This window comes from Mastomys coucha, unplaced genomic scaffold (genome assembly GCF_008632895.1).
Source record: "Mastomys coucha isolate ucsf_1 unplaced genomic scaffold, UCSF_Mcou_1 pScaffold15, whole genome shotgun sequence".
Taxonomy (NCBI): domain Eukaryota; kingdom Metazoa; phylum Chordata; class Mammalia; order Rodentia; family Muridae; genus Mastomys; species Mastomys coucha.
Window position 1 is genome coordinate 159,352,864 of NW_022196897.1, and position 19,932 is coordinate 159,372,795.

General features: G+C 45.7%; 1 protein-coding gene across 5 annotated transcripts; it reads left to right on the plus strand.

Annotated features, from left to right (window-relative positions):
• Positions 1–559: 559 nt before the first annotated feature.
• Spo11 (SPO11 initiator of meiotic double stranded breaks) lies at positions 560–14,823 on the plus strand. 5 transcript variants are annotated; one of them, XM_031373778.1, is made up of 14 exons: positions 623–892; positions 1,885–1,928; positions 2,548–2,661; positions 4,607–4,695; positions 5,467–5,533; positions 5,988–6,096; positions 6,490–6,576; positions 7,404–7,440; positions 7,748–7,857; positions 9,720–9,819; positions 10,165–10,202; positions 10,939–11,015; positions 13,365–13,476; positions 14,229–14,823. In XM_031373778.1, coding segments are annotated over exons 3-14 (948 nt in total). In that variant the 5' UTR covers positions 623–892; positions 1,885–1,928; positions 2,548–2,659; the 3' UTR covers positions 14,349–14,823. The 5 variants fall into 5 exon arrangements, with proteins under 5 accessions (XP_031229635.1, XP_031229636.1, XP_031229637.1 ...); XM_031373775.1 differs by lacking the exon at positions 1,885–1,928 and having other exon boundaries at positions 560–734; XM_031373779.1 differs by lacking the exon at positions 623–892 and having other exon boundaries at positions 1,199–1,928.
• Positions 14,824–19,932: the final 5,109 nt, after the last annotated feature.

Genomic DNA, 19,932 nt, shown 5'->3' on the forward strand with positions numbered 1-19,932 from the left:
TAGATAAAAGCAAATTCCAAACATTAGGGGACAGGTGGAGAGGACATGGTACAGAGGCAGGAAGCTAAACCAGGCAGGAATGTTTCCCCTCTCCTGGACATACCCCAGGTCCATGACCGTCCTAGTGAAAAGTCGCAAATATTATCTCCCCAAATGACCCCACAAAAGGGCTTTGTGCCGGGAGGTGGTGGTGCACGCCTTGGGAGGCAGAGGAAGGCAGATTTCTGAGTTCAAGGCCAGCCTGGTCTACAGAGTGAGTTCCAGGTCAGCCAGGACTATACAGAGAGACCCTGTCTCAAAAAACCAAAAAACCAACCCCCCCCCCAAAAAAAACGGGGGGGGGCTTTGCAAATGTTATTTCCCCTAAATTATCAGACCAAAGAAACGTCAACCACACTGGTCCTCGACGCTGGCTAGATGTGCATCTGAGAGCTTCATGTCCTCCCTGAAGGGTCCCATGGGGCCTCAGAGGCCCCTGCGCCTGCGCACTCGGCTCCGTGGGCTGTCCTGCGGTCCGTGGTGCAGTGCGCATGCGCGGCCAGAGCTCTGCGCGAAGGTTCTCAGGGGCGGGAGGCCTCAGAGTGGCCCAGCGAGTCCGCCATCATGGCGTTCGCGCCTATGGGGCCCGACCCCTCGTTCTTCGACGCCGTGGATCGGCACAGGGCTTCCCTGTTGGCCATGGTGAAGGGAGGCGCAGGGGGGACCCTTGCCGGGGCCACCCACGTGGCCTCTAGGTACAGCAGCTCGGCAGGGCCACGGAAAGCCCGGGAAGAAGGCCCGTGAGGAGAGGGTCGGAGGCTCGCCGAGCCTGCTGGGGCCACTTCCCGTACACACCAGACGCTTTCTAGAATGTTCCAGCCAAGTCCCTCTGGCTCAGTTCCTAGGGCTATCGGTATCCTTTCTAGTCAGTGAGCTTGAGATTAGGTTTGGATTTATGTTTTATTGTTAACGTTTTTTAAAATGAATGGGCTTTAATCCCAGCTCCCGGGAGGCCGAGGCAGGCAGGTCTCTGAGTTTGTCATCAGTAGTTCCAGAACAGCCAGGGACAGAGAAACCCCGTGTTGAAAATTAAATACATATATATATATATATATATATATATATATATATATATATATATATATATATATATAATAAATAGGTTTGGTGTGAGCGTTTACTCTCTGAACTACCACCAATTTGTCAGAACTAACAAGGACATCAACACATTTTAAGAAATTTATAATACATTTTTTTTGACCTGAAGGGAGCATATGAACATATTGTAAGTGATTTCTTCACAATCAACTGCAGAGACTCTTCTATGGCTCACCTGACTATACCTTAGCCTTCAGTATTTGTCCCAAACTCTTCCAAACTTTGAAAAAAAAATGTGTTAGAAAATTCTAAATGATTTAAAATCCATTTTCTGATCTATTTTTCCCCCTAGTAGAAATGTTGAAAATTGTGTAAATGTCAAAACTCAACATTTTGCCCATCTTCCTTGTTTAACTTGGTTTTCCTCCCTAGGTAATACACCAATGTTGCTTAAAATGATTTTTTTTTTAAACTGGTGGTTTGTGAAATTAACAGCCAGCTGGAGAAAGCTGGGTTCAGCCTTGATATTTTGGGGTAAAGTGGCATGATTTATGCAGCCAAGTCGACCATTTAGTACAAAATTAATCATTTTTTTCCTTTTCTAGTGATTAAAATTTTTCCTTTTGAATCACTCAAATTTAAAAGTGGCTAATTTTTAGGCATGATATCAATTTTAGGGCAATGTGCTACAAGAAAGTGTGTACACACGCTTGCAGAGGCGTATATGGGTTAATGTTTCTGCATTGCATTCTTGGGGAGAAAGTTCAAAGCTAGTCTTACATCATCCTCAGTTAAAACATTTTACAGTAGTATTTCAAGCCAAGTCTATATTGAAGTTCAGCGACATTGAAGTAAGTTAATGTGAGCAAATAAAAAATGTATTTGTAAGTTATATTAGCACGTCATTAATGCAAAGGGGTTCTTTGAAGGATGAATTAGCAGGTAAATGTAATTTTTTCTAAGTAACCACTATGAGAACTGTTGTTGGAATGCATGCTGAGGTAAGAATTTAGTAAGAGAGATGGTTATTGACATGTGTTTCCAAGGCTTAAAAAGACAAACAGAAGCAAGGTGTAGTGGTCCACACCTGCAATCCCAGCACCAGGAGACCAAGGGAGGATTGTGGGTTTGAGGCCATTCTGAACTTCATGGTGAGTTACAGGCTAGCCTCGGCTATCTCATGAGACCTTGTCTCCAAAAGCAAGACAAAACAAAACAACAAAAATATAATGAAATAAAGAAATTGTGCCAGGTGGTGGATGTCCATGCTTTTAATCCCAGCACTTGGGAGGCAGAGGCAGGCAGATCTCTTGAGTTTGAGGCCAGCCTGGTCTACAGAATGAGTTCCAGGACATCTAGGGCTACACAGAGAAATCCTGTTGGGGTTGGGGGATTGGGAGGTTGTCTTTGTATTTATCTGGGAGATGTCACGTGGTATAAAATTGAAACACAGTGTGTTTATTGTTTCAGTTCTGAGATTCTTACATCTATAGAAAATATTATCCAAGACATAATCAAAAGCTTGGCAAGAAATGAAGTGCCTGCCTTCACAATAGACAACAGATCGAGCTGGGGAAACATAATGTGGGCATTTTGCAATTTTATTTCTACATTTTAAAAAGATGTGTGTCTGTGCTCCTGTTTGTGTGTGTGTGTGTGTGTGTGTGTGTGTGTGTGTGTGTGTACCTGAAAGTGCGTGTGCCTATGAGTCCCCACGAAAGAGGGTGTTGGATCTCCTGGAGCTGGAATTATAGACTCTTGGGAAACTACCTGATGTTCAGTCCTGGGAACTGAAACTCAGTCCTCTACAAGAGCAGCAAGCACTCTTAGCTGCCCAGCCAGCTCTCTAGCCCCTGACGTTTTATTTATTGGAGACAAGCTCTTACCATACTCCCTAGCTGGCCTGGAACTCACAGTGTAGACCAGGCTGGCCTCAAGTCTTCCTGACACTCCCTCCCGAGTGCTGGGATTAAAAACGTGCCACTATGCCTGGCCCCTGAAGCTATTTATTTATTTATTTTATATGAGTACACTATAGCTATCTTCAGACACACCAGAAGAGGGCATCAGTTGTGAGCCATCATGCGGTTGCTGGGAATTGAACTCAGGACCTCTGGAAGAGCAGTTAGTGCTAACCTCTGAGCCATCTCTGCAGCCTGGAAGTTTTGTTTTAAAATTAAATACCCATGTTGTTATTTCAATTTGTTTGAATTAGAGCTACAATCACGTTATTCTTTTTATCCTCTTTGCTTGCCCCATAAAAATTAGCAGGTTTACAAAATGCGTGCTCCACAGGAGGGTTATATAAATTAGAAGTCAGTGTGAAAGATAAGGCAAAGACAAGCAGGTTAGCAACGAGAGCTGCTCTGAGGGAGGGAAAGGTTCACAGTCTGTTTGCCCTAGTTCAGAACAGCCAGACTTCTCAGCACTAGAGAGACACCCTTGGTGTGATTGTCTTCCAGTCTGCTAAGGCCAGCCATTGCTGTGGCCATGCAGACCACAGGGCAAGCCTTCTGAACTCAGCACAGGGATGAGGCCCAGTCCTCCTCTCTGTCCTAGCACTGCTTCCTCTGGGAGCTTTACGCAAGCTCCCAGTCTAGCGATGAAGGACTGGCCTTTCCAGCCTGTATCACTTCTCTACCAAAGCACAGAAGGTTCTCAGCCTTTGTAAAAGTTACAGAAGTAGAGGAACAGGTGAGGAGGCCCTTTGTAAGTATTAGTTTAAAGCATAGCTGTACACTTGGACAGTGTCCTTTGACAAATAGATTTCACACAGCTTCCAAGCAGTTGCCATGTGCCTGGTGCCTTCTGCCGCCTTTAGGAGAGCCTGGGAGGTTCGGTTTAACAAGTTAATGTCAGTAGTTCACACAATGTCACTTGGTGGGTAAAGTGAAATAACATATTTCAAAAGTTATTAAGTTGAGTCAACTTATTAACTGAGAATGAGTAGTGGCAAAATGATTAAAATACATAATAGTAAAGTCTGTGTAAGTACTTAATATACACTGTTGCCCCAACAAAGAACTATACACACGAGCCACACTGAAGTGTGTTTAGAACACCTAACCCTTAGCTAGTCACCTAGTAACTGCCTACAGTGATTTAAACCTTCCCGTGTTCCTAAGCTCCAGTGTCCACACACAGAAGCCATGTGGGAGGTGGCTGAGTGGCTGAAGCATTGGCTGTGTGAGTGGGAGCAGTGTTAGACTGTGAGTGTGTTAGACTGCCCCGCATGTCATAAAAGCTAACACTGGCATGTGCCTGTAATCCCAGGGCTGGGGAGGTGGACACAGGCAGGCCCTGCGGCTTGCAGACCACCCAGTCTACAGTAACTGGTAAACTCCAGGACAAGGAGACAGAGACTGTCTCATGAGACAGGATGGGTGGTACCCACAGAATGCTTCTAAAGGCCGGCCTCTGGCCTCTGCACAAGTGTACACGATATGCAGACGGTCACCCTGAGTGTGTGTTTGCTATTCAGGAGTTAAGTCCTTCTCATTTTGTTCCTTTGTTTTGAACAAAACTACAGGTTTGAAGATTCTGTCGGCCTTCAGATGAAACCTCAGTGTACCACAAGAAAAATCAAAAGCGATTCACCAAAATCAGTTAAAAAATTTGGTAAGTTAATCTTTGATGGCATTGAGTGATCAAGAAAAAAGAATGATCAATCTCTGGTTGTTTCTAGAGCTTAGCTGTTTCTAGATGGATAGCTTTACATGTTCTTTAGTAGGTACCTTGACCTTAACATAAACTTCTAGAGCTTTTTGTTGTCAGTAATATTGAGAACATGCTGCATTCAAAGTCAGCATGCTGTTCTAGGTCCATGTTTAGGGGATTGCTCTGGATTGCTCCTCAGAAAGCACTTGGTTTTACCTGGTTTGTTGGGCAATTATGCTTACCTGGCCTTTCTCTTTTAGAAAGATAATTTTTAAAGTATAGCAGACAGTGGAGGCAGTTGTAATTTTTGATAACCACTAGGCGTGGTGGCACATACTTTTAATCCCAGGACTTGGGAGAGAGGCAGAGGGAGGCAGATCTTTGTGAGTTGGAGGCCAGCCTGGTCTACAAATCAAGGTTCAGGATAGCAGAAAAACCCTGTCTCAAAAAAAAAAAAAAAATTGTTAGCCGGGCGGTGGTGGCGCACGCCTTTAATCCCAGCACTTGGGAGGCAGAGGCAGGCGGATTTCTGAGTTCGAGGCCAGCCTGGTCTACAGAGTGAGTTCCAGGACAGCCAGGGCTACAGAGAAACCCTGTCTCGAAAAACCAAAAAAAAAAAAAAAAAAAAATTGTTTTTGATAACATTATCTTTCAAATTGGTAAAGACAGAGAGAGAGAAAGAGGGAGAGAGAGAGAGAGAAAGTAAATTGCTTCCTATGTCTTATTTTCCAGCTCTAATTATGAAAATATTGTCCATGATTTATAAATTAATACAGAGCAACACTTATGCAACCAAGAGGTAAATATATTGTTTGGCAAATTCATCTTCAAAAAATGTAATGCAGTGTGGGATTTAGTTAAATTAACTTTTTTAGTTTGAAATCTAATGTGTATGGGTGTTTTGCCTGCATGCCTGTGCACCACATGTATTCCTGATGTCTGAAGGAGCCAGAAGATGGTGTCAGTTCCCCTGGAATAAGAGTTACAGCAGATACTTGTGAGCTACTGTGTGGGTGCTTGGAATTGAACCCAGATCCTCTGGAAGAGCAGCCAGTGCTCTTAACCACTGAGCCATGCCCCCAGTTCCCATTAACTTTTAAAATATGCTGTGAGGAGTCATGAAGCCTGGACCCCGGGTAATAAGTAGCTTTCCTTGTATAGTGTTTCCTGCAGTACATGTTCTCCATGGTGTTCTATGTTTGTCACAGTCCAGGAGCACATACTCATTCAGTGTTGACCTTACATTTGCATAGAGACATATACTACACTGACAGCCAGCTCTTTGGGAACCAGGCTGCGGTAGACAGCATTATCGATGACATTTCCTGTATGCTGAAAGTACCCAGGAGGAGTCTGCATGTGGTGAGCCACTCCAAGTACAAAACACTGCCACAAAACAAAAAGGGAACTGTCCTTAGTCCCAGAGCAAAGTCTTAGAGAAGTAGAGGTGTCAGCCGGGGCCACACAGTGAAGTCTTGACTTGGAGACAAGTTCTCTTCCCTTTTTACATCATTTGATACTAAATTTTCTCAACATAACCTTAATCTGTTCCCAATGTGTTCTTTGGACGAATGAACCAAAGCAGGGACCTTATCAAATATTTTTATTTCCTAAATGCCCTTACTCGTTTTCTCCTTCATCTCTACCTAGATTTTGGTCTAAGCTAAAAACAAGTGTCTTAACAGGTAAGCATGAGGACAGCCTTGGAGCACCAAATAGATTGTGGGATATTTTCAAATACCTTACTTTTTCCAGTTATCTACATCCAAGGGATTGATTGCTGGCAACCTGAGATACATGGAAGAAGATGGTACCCAAGTCCAGTGCACCTGTAGTGCCACGGTGAGCATCCTTCCATCTCACCTGCTCAGAGACTCACAACTCTTCCGTTTTGAATTGGATTTCATTCCTTGTTTTTGTGTGTGTAATTTATTTTAAGGCTAAAAAATTGTATTATTGTGTGCATATGAGCATGACATGTGTGTGTGTGTGCTCACAGGTGCAAGTGTACCACAGCACAAGTGTGGAGGTCAGGGGTCAGAGGACCACTTTCAAAAACAGTTCTTTCCTTCCACTTATGCGCAGCTGGGATCAAACTCAGGTCATCAGGCCTGTATGGCAAGTACTTTGACCCACCGAGCCAGTGTGCTTGAACCCAGAGACTTTAAGATAAAACCAACAGATGGCAGTGTGTGCTTTATGGGGAGGGAGGGTCTACATTAAGCACACAGTTTTCTTATACTAATTGCCATATCGGAATAAACAAATAACACATTTCTTTTGAAACATGCTGTTATTTTCATGTAGCTTGTGGTTTTTGGAATGGCTGTTTACATATCTGTGTGCTTCTGAAGTGAATGCATTTCACATTTCGTCCCTATCCTGCTCTGTCAGGACAGGGCACAGCAGTGCTGCTGAGGTCCCCATCGGGACACTCTCTTCCATCTTGTCTGCGTAAAGCACAGTTGTGTAAAGCTTCCACAACCTTCTCTGTTTGGGAAGCCACAGGACTGTGTGTCTGCTCTCCTAGGAGCTGGTCTGCCCCTCCCTGAGCAGCAGAATCTAGAGTACCCATCAAAGGAAAGTAAAAGCATAGGATTGTTGGGTGGATTATAAAATGCAGCTACACCTACTTTTATTCAACTTACAAACTATGTTTTTTAACTCAGGCTACTGCTGTGCCGTCTAACATTCAAGGAATGCAAAGTATCCTTGTCCTGTGAAACTGTTTAAACTGGTTGTCCTTCAGTGAGCTTTGCCCTCCTGCTGTGCAACAAGCAAGTTAGGTTGTAGAGACAAACAGCCACCGTCCCCTTGCTGAGGCTCCCAAGAGCTCACTGCGGAATAAGCCCAGGCCCTGTATACCTGTGTGGATATAGATGTTGGAGGGTAAATGACAGCCTCTTCCCTAGAGCGGGCTGGGAGTCGAGCACAGTGCTGTGATGTATCGGGTGACTACGTTGGTGACTACGTTGGGTGCTGTGACAGTAGTTTCTTAGCCTTAGCGCCACAGATCTGATCACAGATGCGAAGTTTCTGTTAATAGTTGAGAAAGATGCAACATTTCAGCGGCTCCTGGACGACAACTTCTGCAGCAGGATGTCCCCGTGCATCATGGTTACGGTAGGGTACCTACCTTACTTTACCACCGCGGTGCCCGTAAAGAGGGTTCCACCATGTCCCTGTCAAATATAATGTGTTATCCAGCACCACAGAGCAGGAGTGTTCACGTGCTTACTTCAATGTCCTCAAGCCAGTGAGGTTCAGACCACTGTCTCCTTTCTTAAACACCAGTAGTTTTCCAAAACAGCGTTTGTTTTCATGCTTCTCTGTGCTCCCCACCCCCATTCCTGCTGCTGGATGTTTCTCCTGGGCTTGAGTAGCTCACAGTGCCCCTGCTTGCTGTTCTTCACTTGTTTGTTTGTTTTGGTGTTTTGAGACAGGGTTTCTCTGTGTAGCCCTGGCTGTCCTGGAACTCACTCTGTAGACCAGGCTGGCCTCGAACTCAGAGATCTGCCTGCCTCTACCTCCCAAGTGCTGGGATTAAAGGCGTGTGCCACCACCACCCATCACCACCCACCACCGCCGCCCTGCTCTTCACATGGGTTTCTATCCCAGGCGACTCCTGGGGCAGTCCAAAGGAGCTTGCTCTTTGCAGACATCCTTGTGTAGCAGTAGAGACAATAGTGGAGCTTCAGGAAGGCTCTGCACAAGGCAGTGCTTCAGCCAGCCACAGCTTGCTCAGAAACACAGCAGGCAGGAAGACAGAGACAGGGGAAGGCTTTTCCGGGTTCCCTTGCATAAGGGCTTTCATCCATTCAAGGGGTCCCACTCTTCTGTTCTTGACCCCAAAGCCCTGTCTCCTGAACTCACATGGAAGGATAAATTTCTGATATGTTTGGGAGGGAGAAAAGTATTGTTCCATTGTTGGCAGTTGGCTTCCTATGATAGAGTGATGTGGTGATGGGGTTTGTGAGCCTAAGCAACCACAGGAACAGGCTTCAGCTGGGAAGAAAGCCGCAGCTGTGGGGGCTGCGGAGTGAGAGAGTGGGCCGGGCTCCCGTCTTCGGTGCTCTCTCCCAGGCTGCCGTTACTGAGGTGTAGAACCTGCTCCCTGGAGAAGACAGCTGTCACGGTGCTCTGGGTTGTTAGACTGAGCAGGAGCGCAGCCTCAGCGGAGCAGGGAGAGGGTCCAAGAGGAGCTGTCGGGAGCTGGGGAGCCTTGCAAGGTCTAGCCTGTCCCATAGCATCCTGACTCGGAGCAAAAGAGATAGGCTCACAGGAGATTTTGCACAGTATGGCTTACATGGCCTCCTGTGGATCAGGTGGCAGAAAGGACAGTCAGATAACTTCTTGGGAGGTTTAGACTAATCTCTTGTGAGGATGCAAGCCGGTGACTGAGCAAGAGGACTGCGTGAAGGACTGTGACTGCTGACTGTGAGGCGCAGTCTCTGTAGCACTTACTGTAGTGTCACCATGGAGCCACAGGAGGACACAAGCACTCAGCTCTTTATAGAAGTTCCTAGTGTGATTTTGACGCAGGGTACCTTGGGGTGATGGCAGGAAATCCTAGTGGCCTCCTAGCTGCAAAAGCCAAGCAACAATATAGAAGATTGAAAATTGGCAATTGATCTGTTGATCTTTCCTCTCCTCAAATGGGTCATCAGGCTTTACCTGCTAAACCACCTCACTGGCCCTCCCTTTGCCATCTGCACACTACAGTGAGCACCTTTAAGTGTGTAGGCCCTTTAATAAGTCTGTTCCTGAAGAAATGTTTCCCTGGGATGGGGTCCTCCAACAGGCACACCCAAGCAGAGGTGTGGACCTGTGGCTCTTTCCCTGTTGTACATTTTCCTCACTATCAGCACAGGCTCCCCCACCTGGAAGTCAAGATGGGGTCCCAATTGTCAGCATTGATGAAATATGGGCAGAATGGACCCAGTTCCTCTTCTGGGGTCACAGTGTCTGATTCTGTCTGCTTTCAGGGAAAGGGCATTCCAGATCTGAACACGAGGCTCTTGGTAAAGAAGCTGTGGGACACCTTTCATATTCCTGTCTTCACACTGGTAGATGCTGATCCCTACGGTAATCCTTCCTGGACAGTCTGGGATAATAGTCATGACTGTGTTGTGTTGTGAATGTGTTTTTCTGCTTTTAGAGCATTTACATAATACATTTTGTGGACCAGGGGAAATCTCAGTGGTCTCTATTGCCTATCATGCATGATGTCCTAGGTTCAATGTAAGAGACTAGTAATACGTCAAATTAAAGGCTGTAATTACTTAATGTGGTGTTTAACATGAAACTGAGAACATAATGTTTTCATTGGTAATGTCTACAGAAATAAAAGGTTTAGATGTTAGATGAAATTTGAGAGTGTAGATTCTATAGCTGAGATCTGAGTCTAACCTTAAAGCTCACTCTCAACAGGCATCGAGATAATGTGCATCTATAAGTATGGATCCATGGTGAGTACAGAGAAGTGCATCTGCTCTTCTGCCTCCACACACACTGTATATCCACTGGGGTGGCTTCCAGAATGCCCTGGGGAGATGGTGATCTCCTCGAGAGCCAGCCTGTGCCTCAGTGGGGAGAGCTGCACTCTCAGCAGCTGCCTCACAGGTACTGGAGAGGTGAGTCATGTGCAAGTCAGCCATCCTGCCTGTGTTCCGAAGGAGCACGAGATAGTCCACGAACGTCACATGCAGCTTCCAGTTTTGACTTTGCCATTGGGAATGCTACAGTGAGAGAAGAGAAACACCATCAAGTCCTCCCTGAAGCCTACAGTGACCAAATTCAGCACATCTTTAAAACCTGTAGAGCTACAAATCCTGGTTCCCTCCAAAGTGGCTGAGCCTAAATCACAGCTCAGCCAAACTCATAGCAGAGCAGGGAGGAAGGAAGGAGTGCAAGCTAGAGAGACTAGAGAGAGTGCAGGCTAGAGAGACTAGAGAGAGTGCAGACTAGAGAGACTAGAGAGAGAGTGCAGGCTAGAGAGACTAGAGAGACTAGAGAGAGAGAGTGCAGGCTAGAGAGACTAGAGAGAGTGCAGGCTAGAGAGACTAGAGAGGAGTGGATAGCAGAGGGTGGCAGGGCAAGGAGGAAGGAAGGAGTGCAGGCTAGAAAGGTTAGAGAGAAGTGGCCCAGAGCACCCACCCTGCTGCCAGCGGAAGCCACCTGACACAGCTCTGCTCTTTATTTCAGTCCATGTCTTTTGAAGCCCACAGTCTCACTATCCCAACAGTCAGATGGCTTGGTCTCCTCCCTTCGGATATTAAAAGGTAAGATGGTGTCTGGTGTCACTTGCTGTCTATAGTCATGCGTTAAATTTAAACAGTTAATAAAGTCCAGGCATGGTAGTACATAAAGAGGCCCCATCTCAAAAAACAAAAACAAAGCAGCTTAATGAATTTAGTTAATTTCACTTTTAGCTAGCTACAGTTATTTTTACAATTTTTACAAGGGATTATGGTTAAATCCCTTGTACAAGTTTCTCGTATGTAAAAGCATAATGCATGGAGAGATGTGGCAACATACTTGTAATCCTGTGCTCAGGGCACTTAGGGTCAGAGTTTGAGAACTTTCATCACTTACAGTAGAGAGTCATCTGAGACAGGGCAGTCCTGGGTGGCTGCTGATTTTCTGCCGACAGCCATGACCTTTCTCCAGAAACCTCAAGGTCCTCAACTGTTTCTTTGTCATCTGGTTTTTGCACACAACACAATGTGATCACTTTTTTGAACCAATAAATATATTCTTTACTGTGACCTCACGAAAACAATTCCTACTCCTGTGCCAGCATTTGTTCAGGCCACTCCTCACAGGTACTCTGGGAGACTGGAGATAGATGATAGGCAGATCAAAGGGTCCTCCAGTAGTTACCTGAATCTTTATGATGTCTTTGAGGATTCTCAGAGACTTAGTGGGACAAAGTGTGTGTGCATTTTTGAGGCTTCCCCTGACTTCAATAGGTTTGTTGATTTGTTCTCCCTGGAGTGGGCCACCTGGCCATTACCATGAGGGGGGGGCATTGCTTTTCAAATACTTTAAAAATAATTATTTAGGGCTAGAGAGATGGCTCAGCGATTAAGAGCACTGACTGCTCTTCCAGAGGTCCTGAGTTCAAATCCCAGAAACCACATGGTGGCTCACAACCATCTGTAACGAGATCCGATGCCCTTTTCTGGTGTGTCTGAAGACAGCTACAGTGTACTCACATATATACAATAAAAATAAATCTTTAAAAAATTATTAAGCCGGGCGTGGTGGCGCACGCCTTTAATCCCAGCACTTGGGAGGCAGAGGCAGGTGGATTTCTGAGTTCGAGGCCAGCCTGGTCTACAGAGTGAGCTCCAGGACAGCCAGGGCTATACAGAGAAACCCTGTCTCGGAAAAACCAAAAAAAAAAAAAATATTATTATTTAACGATGTGCAGGTACTGAGGACATGAACATGGGAGTGCAGGTACTATGCCCAAAGCCTTGGAATCCGTGAAGCTGCGAGTTACATGCGCTTATGAGCTGCTAAGGCAGATGCTAAATCAAGCATGGGCCCTCTGCAAGGGTGATGTGCACCCTTGACCACCGAGGCAGCCCAGCCCCCAGCCCCTCCAGCACCTTCTTGCTGTTCTTCTTTCCCTTGAGAAGAACTTGAGTATGTGTGAGGGACTTGCTGAGGCAGCGGGCTGTCTTTGTAGATGCTTCTTTCCTGAACATAGGGACCGTACAGCTACAGAGCAAGCGAGGTGGAAGCAGCATTCCTTTGGAGTTTTAAATGTTTCCATTAAAGAGAAGCAGAGTTTCCATCAATGCAGTGTACTTATCACAGTCATGATCTCTGGGAGTGACCTCTTTTCGTGAAGACAATTTCAAACAGAGTTGGAAGGTGGAACCCAATGGCTTTTAAGGTAGAGGTCTTGAAGGAACTCCAGTGGTGGTTCATAAACCCCTCTCGTGCCCTCAGAGCCACTCCATGTTCAAAGGGAAGAGGCTTCAAGGAGAGGCACTAGGCTCCTGTCCTCCAGGTGGGAACTGCCACTGGCAAATGCTGGTCGTGATGGGGCACTTGAGGAAGGCTTAAGTTTCAGCTTACGTAGAAACCTTCACAAGTCCAGAGAGCTCTGCAGTTTTCACACCTCAGCTAGCTAAGTGTGTATCCTGCACAAGAAAAGAACATATGTGTCCTCGGTGCTGAGACCTGAGTGCTTATCGGCTGCCACTTCCTGACTTCTCTGGGGCTCTGAGTACCAGCCACTGGCCACTCCTGCCACAGCCATGGCTGCAGGAACAGAAAGCGGGCTTGCCCATGCTGACTGGCTTGGCTAGATGTGTTCATTCAGTAGCCAGTAGCTGCCAATCTGTAGTCATTTCTTGAGGTGGAGGAGAGGAAAGAGGGGGAGAAGGGGAAGAAAGCAAAGCTGTTGCTATAACAACACAAACTTTTACTTTGAACTTGAAAAACATCCTGGCCTATGTCTCAGAGCCCCCAGATGTTGGGCTTAAGGGGGAGTAAATGGATTGATTTCCTTACTTTTCTTAGTTTGTTGATGTAACATCATAAATTCAGGCAAAATAGATGTGTTACAGGAATATCATGTTTTATTACTGCTCATTCCAATCCATTTTTTCCAGGTTAAATATACCTAAGGATAGTTTGATCCCACTGACAAAACATGACCAGATGAAGCTGGACAGTATCCTGAGGAGGCCTTACATTACCTACCAGCCCTTCTGGAAAAAGGAGGTAGATGGTGTGTTTTTATAAAACTCTCTTTTCACTGTCATGGTAGCTGTTCACATAATACCTTCAGCACATCCGTGAACTTCTGTTTCAGTTTTTATCACTGTTAGTGATTTTTAATTAATGCGCTCAGTTCGATAACAGGTTTTATTATGGCATTTCTGCTTTCACACACACCTACATGTTAGGCCTAGAGTCCATATGGAAAAGGAGACATGCAGCACTTTGTCTTCCCCTCCCTCCCTCCCTCCCAGCTCGGTCCCCCCAGTGTTCCTCCCCACCCCCCAATGAGAACCTTCCTCCAGACTTAGCGCCTCCTCCGTTTTCATGTCCTACATGAATATATTTAAGTTTGGACTCCACACATGGAAGAAAGCATGCTCTAACCTGTCCTTCCGAGTCTGACTTATTTTCTTGAAATTCTATGTCTCCAACAACGATCCCAGCATAGTTTGGCAATGATAGTGTGTTGGAGTCACATCCCATGAATAGCTCTGACAGAGGAGGCCAGCAGGATGAAGATGTCTGTCTGTGCTCCTTACAGTTGTGTCACTTTATCAGTGATGGAGTGATAACATCAGAGGTTATGGGATTAAAAAAGAAAAACTGTGAAAGTCTTAAAACAAAAGCACTGTAGTCTTGAGGCCATACCTTATCTCTTGATCAGTAGGCACTCTAGATGCCCTAGTGGGTCTGATGACTGTCTAGTCTACAGGCCTGACACATGCTGGTAATGCTGTGGTACCTTCTGGCAGATGGAAATGATGGCAGACTCTAAGATGAAGGCAGAGATCCAAGCCTTGACCCTCCTGTCGTCAGACTATCTGTCCAGAGTGTACCTACCCAACAAGCTGAGGTTTGGAGGATGGATATAGAATCACAGCGGGGAACGTGGACCACCAGAGCTCTCTATTGGCCTGTTTGAATTACACACACTTGGGGAAGGAATATCTAGTCTTAGTTCTGCAATGGTAAAAATAATTTTATATTAACATATTTTTGTCAAAGCAAACTTCATAGTGTACTTTAGAAGGTTTGATCTTATGTAAAGACAGATTCTTATTCTATGTTCTACAGTGATTATAAAATAATTTATTTGATTTTAAATTTTTATTAGAAAAACTGTTACAGATCATAAAAGTCTATAAAAAATATTTACTTCCTGCGACATAGCCAGTGTAGCATGAAGTGTCTCACTAGCAGCAGACAAAAGCAGCAAGTGACCTCGAGAGCTCGCAGAGGAACCCCAAGGTATTTTCTTCTGGCACTTTCTTTTGCCGTATGGTATAGGTACCTTGCCCTGCTGCTGTACCTGTGAAACTAATAAAGTTTATTATAAATGAATATTCATGTTGGTGAGTGTTCCATGTTGTCTTCTATTTAGTTCAGTGTGCTTCTCTACCCAGAACACCATCCCAGAGCCCACCACACAACGTTGCTCACCTGTTCCCTGAGAGCTGAGATTTACTGCAAATGGCCTTCTCTTAGGCTCTACCCCCTGCCCTAGCTCTAGCTCTACCTGTGATTTGTCAGACAAGAACCTTTATGGTCTCAGTTACCCCCGCAGGGACAGAAGCTTCAGCTGTTGCAAGCCACACACTTCCAGAAGATGGGGAATGCTGCTTAGTCTGTAGGCTTGCAGCAGCAGGTAGAACAGGGCCCATTCTGCAAGTGTGAGTGTGTACACGGGCACTCATTTCACTCTGAGGAATGACTCTGTAGTTCACAGGTCAAAGCTTGAAGGTGTTACTTGTCCAAGGCCACTGTAGCATAGACAATGATCCCACCCACCTCGGTGGACAAATGACAGAACATGCAAGGGCTACAGAGAAGTGGAGAAGGCAGCCCTGTTCAGAATTTAGAGTCCCAAGACATCAGCAGCAGAGAATTCAAGGTGAACTGAGTCCTGTATGACTCCGTACAAGACGCAGAGCCATGACACTGGCCCTGCCCAAGAGCTTATAGTAAAATTGAATGAGGCAATGTGACAATCAGAGAGAGAGAGAGAGAGAGAGAAAGATCCAGTACACACATTCTCAGTATACATAGACCCAGAACACATAAATCAGGTACATGTAGACCCAGCACACAGAGACCCAGTACACACAGACCCAGTACACAGACCAGGTGCATGTAGACCCAGGGACCAGGTACATGTAGACCCAGCACACACAGACCCAGTACACACAGACATAGTATACATAGACTCAATATGCATCACATGTAAGGTATTCATCTAGACAAATGCTGACTTGTTTTGTTCTGTAAGTACAGTACCTTACTCACCATCCCACTTTATGCATGAGGGGATGGGGGTGACTAACTGTCCCACGTCCACAGGGGACATAGAGTGTGCTTCCCATGCGGCTTTCATGCACACTGCCTGGGGAAGGTCTAAGCCATGTGCTAAATAAAAGTCTCTGATCATACCTATGGTGTTAGGATGGCCCCTGCACACACTGAAAGCTTTGTTTTGGGAACATTTAATATGCTGTTGACTTGACTTCCTTGTGAGACATAAAACATTTTAATTTTCTGTAAATTAATATTTTTCTTTAGATTTATACCCAGTACCAATATGCAATAATGTCAATGAATTTTGACAAGCTAAAAAGGAAAATATCAAGCTGGAAATATATTTAACCCAAAGAACATCTGGGTTAGGCTATTTTGTCAAAAATAGGAGGGACACAAGACTACAGTAGTCATGAAAATTTGGAAATAAACTTCAAAATGGCTTGCAGATTCAGTCGTCTAATTAAATCATCTAAAGTTTATGACTGGAAATTTTCTTAAAATGATTTCCCATTATTTCGGAAATGGCAGACCCGCCACACTGGAGTTGGCTCTGCTGCCCACCTTTATTGGATGCACATGAGAGACGGATTCTTTGGGGACCATCTAGAGCTCCAGCTCACAAAACCTGCTTTCAGAAAGCATTACTGCACAACAGCTCTTTCTGATGGCAGCTGGCAACAGACATGCCCTCAAGGTACCCTGACCCATGTGCAAGAAGACAGGACTGGAATCTGTTTATAGTTAGAGTGGGGAGGCATGAGGACCACAAGAGATGTTCAGAGACTCTGTGTTTTTCCTTAAGGGCTCATAATGACCCTCATTTCAAAGGGAAAAAAAAAAAAGCTGGCTGTAGCATCCTATTTTCTGGGAAATTGAACTGTCGTTACCGGTGATGCTAAGTGATTTCAGAAGTCATGATTCATGTGGGGAGACAATCAGTGCATGTCCTACAAACAGAGGCAAATGCTCTTGGCTGTCCCTCTTGGCTTCTTTCAGACCTCCTGGTTGACTGTTAGTGTGAGACAGGTATCTGTCAGGGTGCTGCTGGAGAGATCAGACACTCTGAAAACTGTGCCACAAGTGTACATCCACAGATACGCTGGGATGTCTGCAGAAGATGGTGTGGAGCAACGATGACTTTGTCAGCAAGTGGGCTGCCCCTCCCCGCCCCCAGGCACACGCCACAGTGACAGCTACCTAAGACAAGCCAAGGCTGCCCTCTGCTGGCCAAAGCTTGCTGGGCACTCAAATCCTTCCATTCCTTTAAGTAGTAATTTCCTTAAAATTATTTCCAAGTCACTTTTAAGAGGGCTTGATAGGAAAGTGCAAGACTCCTAAAAAGAAAATGTAGGAGGCCAGGAGACCTCTGGTGAGCACTTCTCAGGCCTCATGAGCTAATCGGCTCCAGGTGCCCCAAATCCCAAGGTTCCACACTTGTTCTCCAAACTGGTTGCAAACCTTAAGCCAGCCTATGAGAAATTTTCAATAAGAGTATCAAAATTAGGGGGCTGGAGAAATGGCTCAGTGGTTAAGAGCAATGACTGATCTTCCAGAGGTCCTGAGTTCAGTTCCCAGCAACCATATGGTGGCTCACAATCATGTGTAATGGAGTCTGATGCCCTCTTCTGGCCTGCAGGTGTACATGTAATGTACTCATACATTAACACAACCAAATAAAACATCAAAATTAAATATCATTTAAGTTGAAATATTAACTAAAACAAAAGTTATAAGCACACCCAGTTAGTTGGAAGAGAACTATAAACTGCAGTGCATCCTGAGTTTTCCTCAAGACTCCACCAATAAGGGTAATGTGATACTCACAGCCAGAATTCCAGTATTTTGATTCTTGTGTGAGTGTTTACCCATACCGACTGCATAGGTGATTGCTCTCCCTTTGGGGTTTAGGCATAGGGAAGAGACAACACTGCCTCTCGTGTTGTCCAGGCTTTGCGGTTCTTCACTCAGTGCCTCTGTGGAGGGGGGCGTGTTATGATCTGGTTTCCAGCTCACAGCATTGACAAGGATGGCAATAGCAACAAGGAAGACCCTAAAGGACCGTTGTGAGGATGAAGTGGGATTATTCACTGAAAGTCTATTATATCTGCATAGTAGAGTTTAGAGACGGTCCCGGAATGTGAGCTGCTGTGCTTAGGTAGGACACTGCCGTTGGTGCACTGAGGGACACGCAAGGGCAGCCAGTCCCTTCTAGTCCCCTGAACAGCAGGGATGCTGGCTGTATCTCAGGCTCCTCTGGGGAGATTGAAAGAATGATTTCCTGAGTTCCACCCAAGACCTATGAAATTAGAGTCTTTGTGAGTGCAGCCCAGGCGTGAAGGTTTTTTTTTAAAGCTCCCAGTGATTTTAATAGCCTTGTTGGAATTCTTTGGTGGGGTCTTCAGTCCAAGAACCCTAGCTGAGAAGGTAGTAGAAATATGGGTCCTGCCCCAGGCCTACCGGATCTCCATTTTCCTTCATGAATCTAAAGCTCTCTGAAAAGGTCATGAGGACCCAGGACACATAAGCAGCCTCACTGTGCTCAGTAGCCCTCAGTAACTAGCAGGCATTGAGGCTCTGAGGCCACAGTCCATGAAACAAGGGGCTGGAGGGGCCCAAATGGTAAAGAGTGCTAAAGTTGGGGAAGAGAGATGACCTCTCTGCCTGACATGATCTCCCAGGAGCCTTCGAGGATAAGTATCTGAAACAGGCTCCATAGGTCTCCGTTCCGGGTTCTACAGCCATGATTAACACCGTAAGCAAAGCACGCTGAGGAGGAAAGGGTTGATTCTGCTTAGGCTTCTACATCACAGGCCATTAGCAAAGGCAGTCAGGGCAGGAACCTGGAGGCAGGAGCTCATGCAGGGGCCATGGAGGGGTGCTGCTGACTGGTCTGCTTCCCATGGCTTGCTCAGCCTGCTTTCTTAAAGAACCCAAGACCACCAAGCCTAGGGATGGTACCACCCAGCATGGGTTGGGCCCTTCACCATTAATCACTAATTGAGAAATTGCTTTATCGTCTTGCCTACAGTCTAATCTTATGGAAGCATTTTCTTAATTGAGGTTCCCTCCTCTCAGATGACTTTAGCTTGCGCCAAGTTGGCATAAAGCTATCCAGCACAGACTATCCTGCAGGACTATAGTACAGTACTGAGGGCCATGGCCTTAGAGGAAGCTGTGCTGTTGCTTAATGGTTGTGGATGTTAGTGGAAAGCCTCTCTGGCCACTGTCAGCTGCCCTCACTGGGAGTGTATTGTGCGTGCTACTTAAGGAATTCTTTAGACAGTGATCACAAAGGCTGGGGAGACAGAGGAATCTGTCTGCACTGGTCCTGGTGGTCCTGGGAAAGTCATAGTAACAATTCCCTGTGAAACCACACTAAAGGAGCCCACTAGTGTGGACCCCACTCTCCCCTGCGCCCCAATGGGAATGGACGCTACTACAAACCAAACTCTATGTAACCAAACTAATACTCGGTATTTGACTTTTCGGCGGACGGGGAGTAAGTTGATGATAATTAGGTGTCCTAAGGGGCCACTTTCCACTGTATTGTACTGAGGTTCCTTTCTTTTTTCTTTCTTTCTTTTTTTTTTTTTGGTTTTTCAAGACAGGATTTCTCTGTGTAGCCCTGGCTGTCCTGGAACTCACTCTGTAGACCAAGCTGGTCTCGAACTCAGAAATCTGCCTGCCTCTGCCTCCCAAGTGCTGGGATTAAAGGCTTGGGCCACCACTGCCCAGCTGTACTGAGGTCCCTTAAAACAGGTAGCCAGCAGTCAGTTTTTATTCCATTGTTCTGTAACCCTGTTCCTGCCTTAAATTTTTAAAAATTGTTTTGGAGACAGAGCCTTACTGTGTAGTTCTGATTGGCCTAGAACTCACAGAGATCTACCTCCTGTGTGCAGGGACTAGAAAGCCTGCCAGTGGTTGCCCAACAAGGAAACTAATTTTGTAGCAACCAATCACATTTTGTTCTTCCTCATTGGCCTGTGTCCTTTCTCTCTCTCTAAAAACCACTTTCCCTGATTGGTTCATTGGAACCCTCATTCTGGAATCTAGCTAACTGTGTTGTCATTTTATCTGACACCTTAAACACTCTATGTGGAATCTTTCATAGAGTGAGTCTTTTGCTTCTGTTTCAGACCAGCTTAATACTGACCTACTAGT

What these genes read in the sequence shown, in the direction of transcription:
- Spo11 (XM_031373775.1), top strand. Translation starts at nt 604, where the DNA reads ATGGCGTTCGCGCCTATGGGGCCCGACCCCTCGTTCTTCGACGCCGTG. An exon ending in TCTATAAGTATGGATCCATG is followed by an intron (nt 10,203 to 10,938) that starts GTGAGTACAGAG and finishes TCTTTATTTCAG; the next exon opens with TCCATGTCTTTTGAAGCCCA. An exon ending in AGCCCTTCTGGAAAAAGGAG is followed by an intron (nt 13,477 to 14,228) that starts GTAGATGGTGTG and finishes ACCTTCTGGCAG; the next exon opens with ATGGAAATGATGGCAGACTC.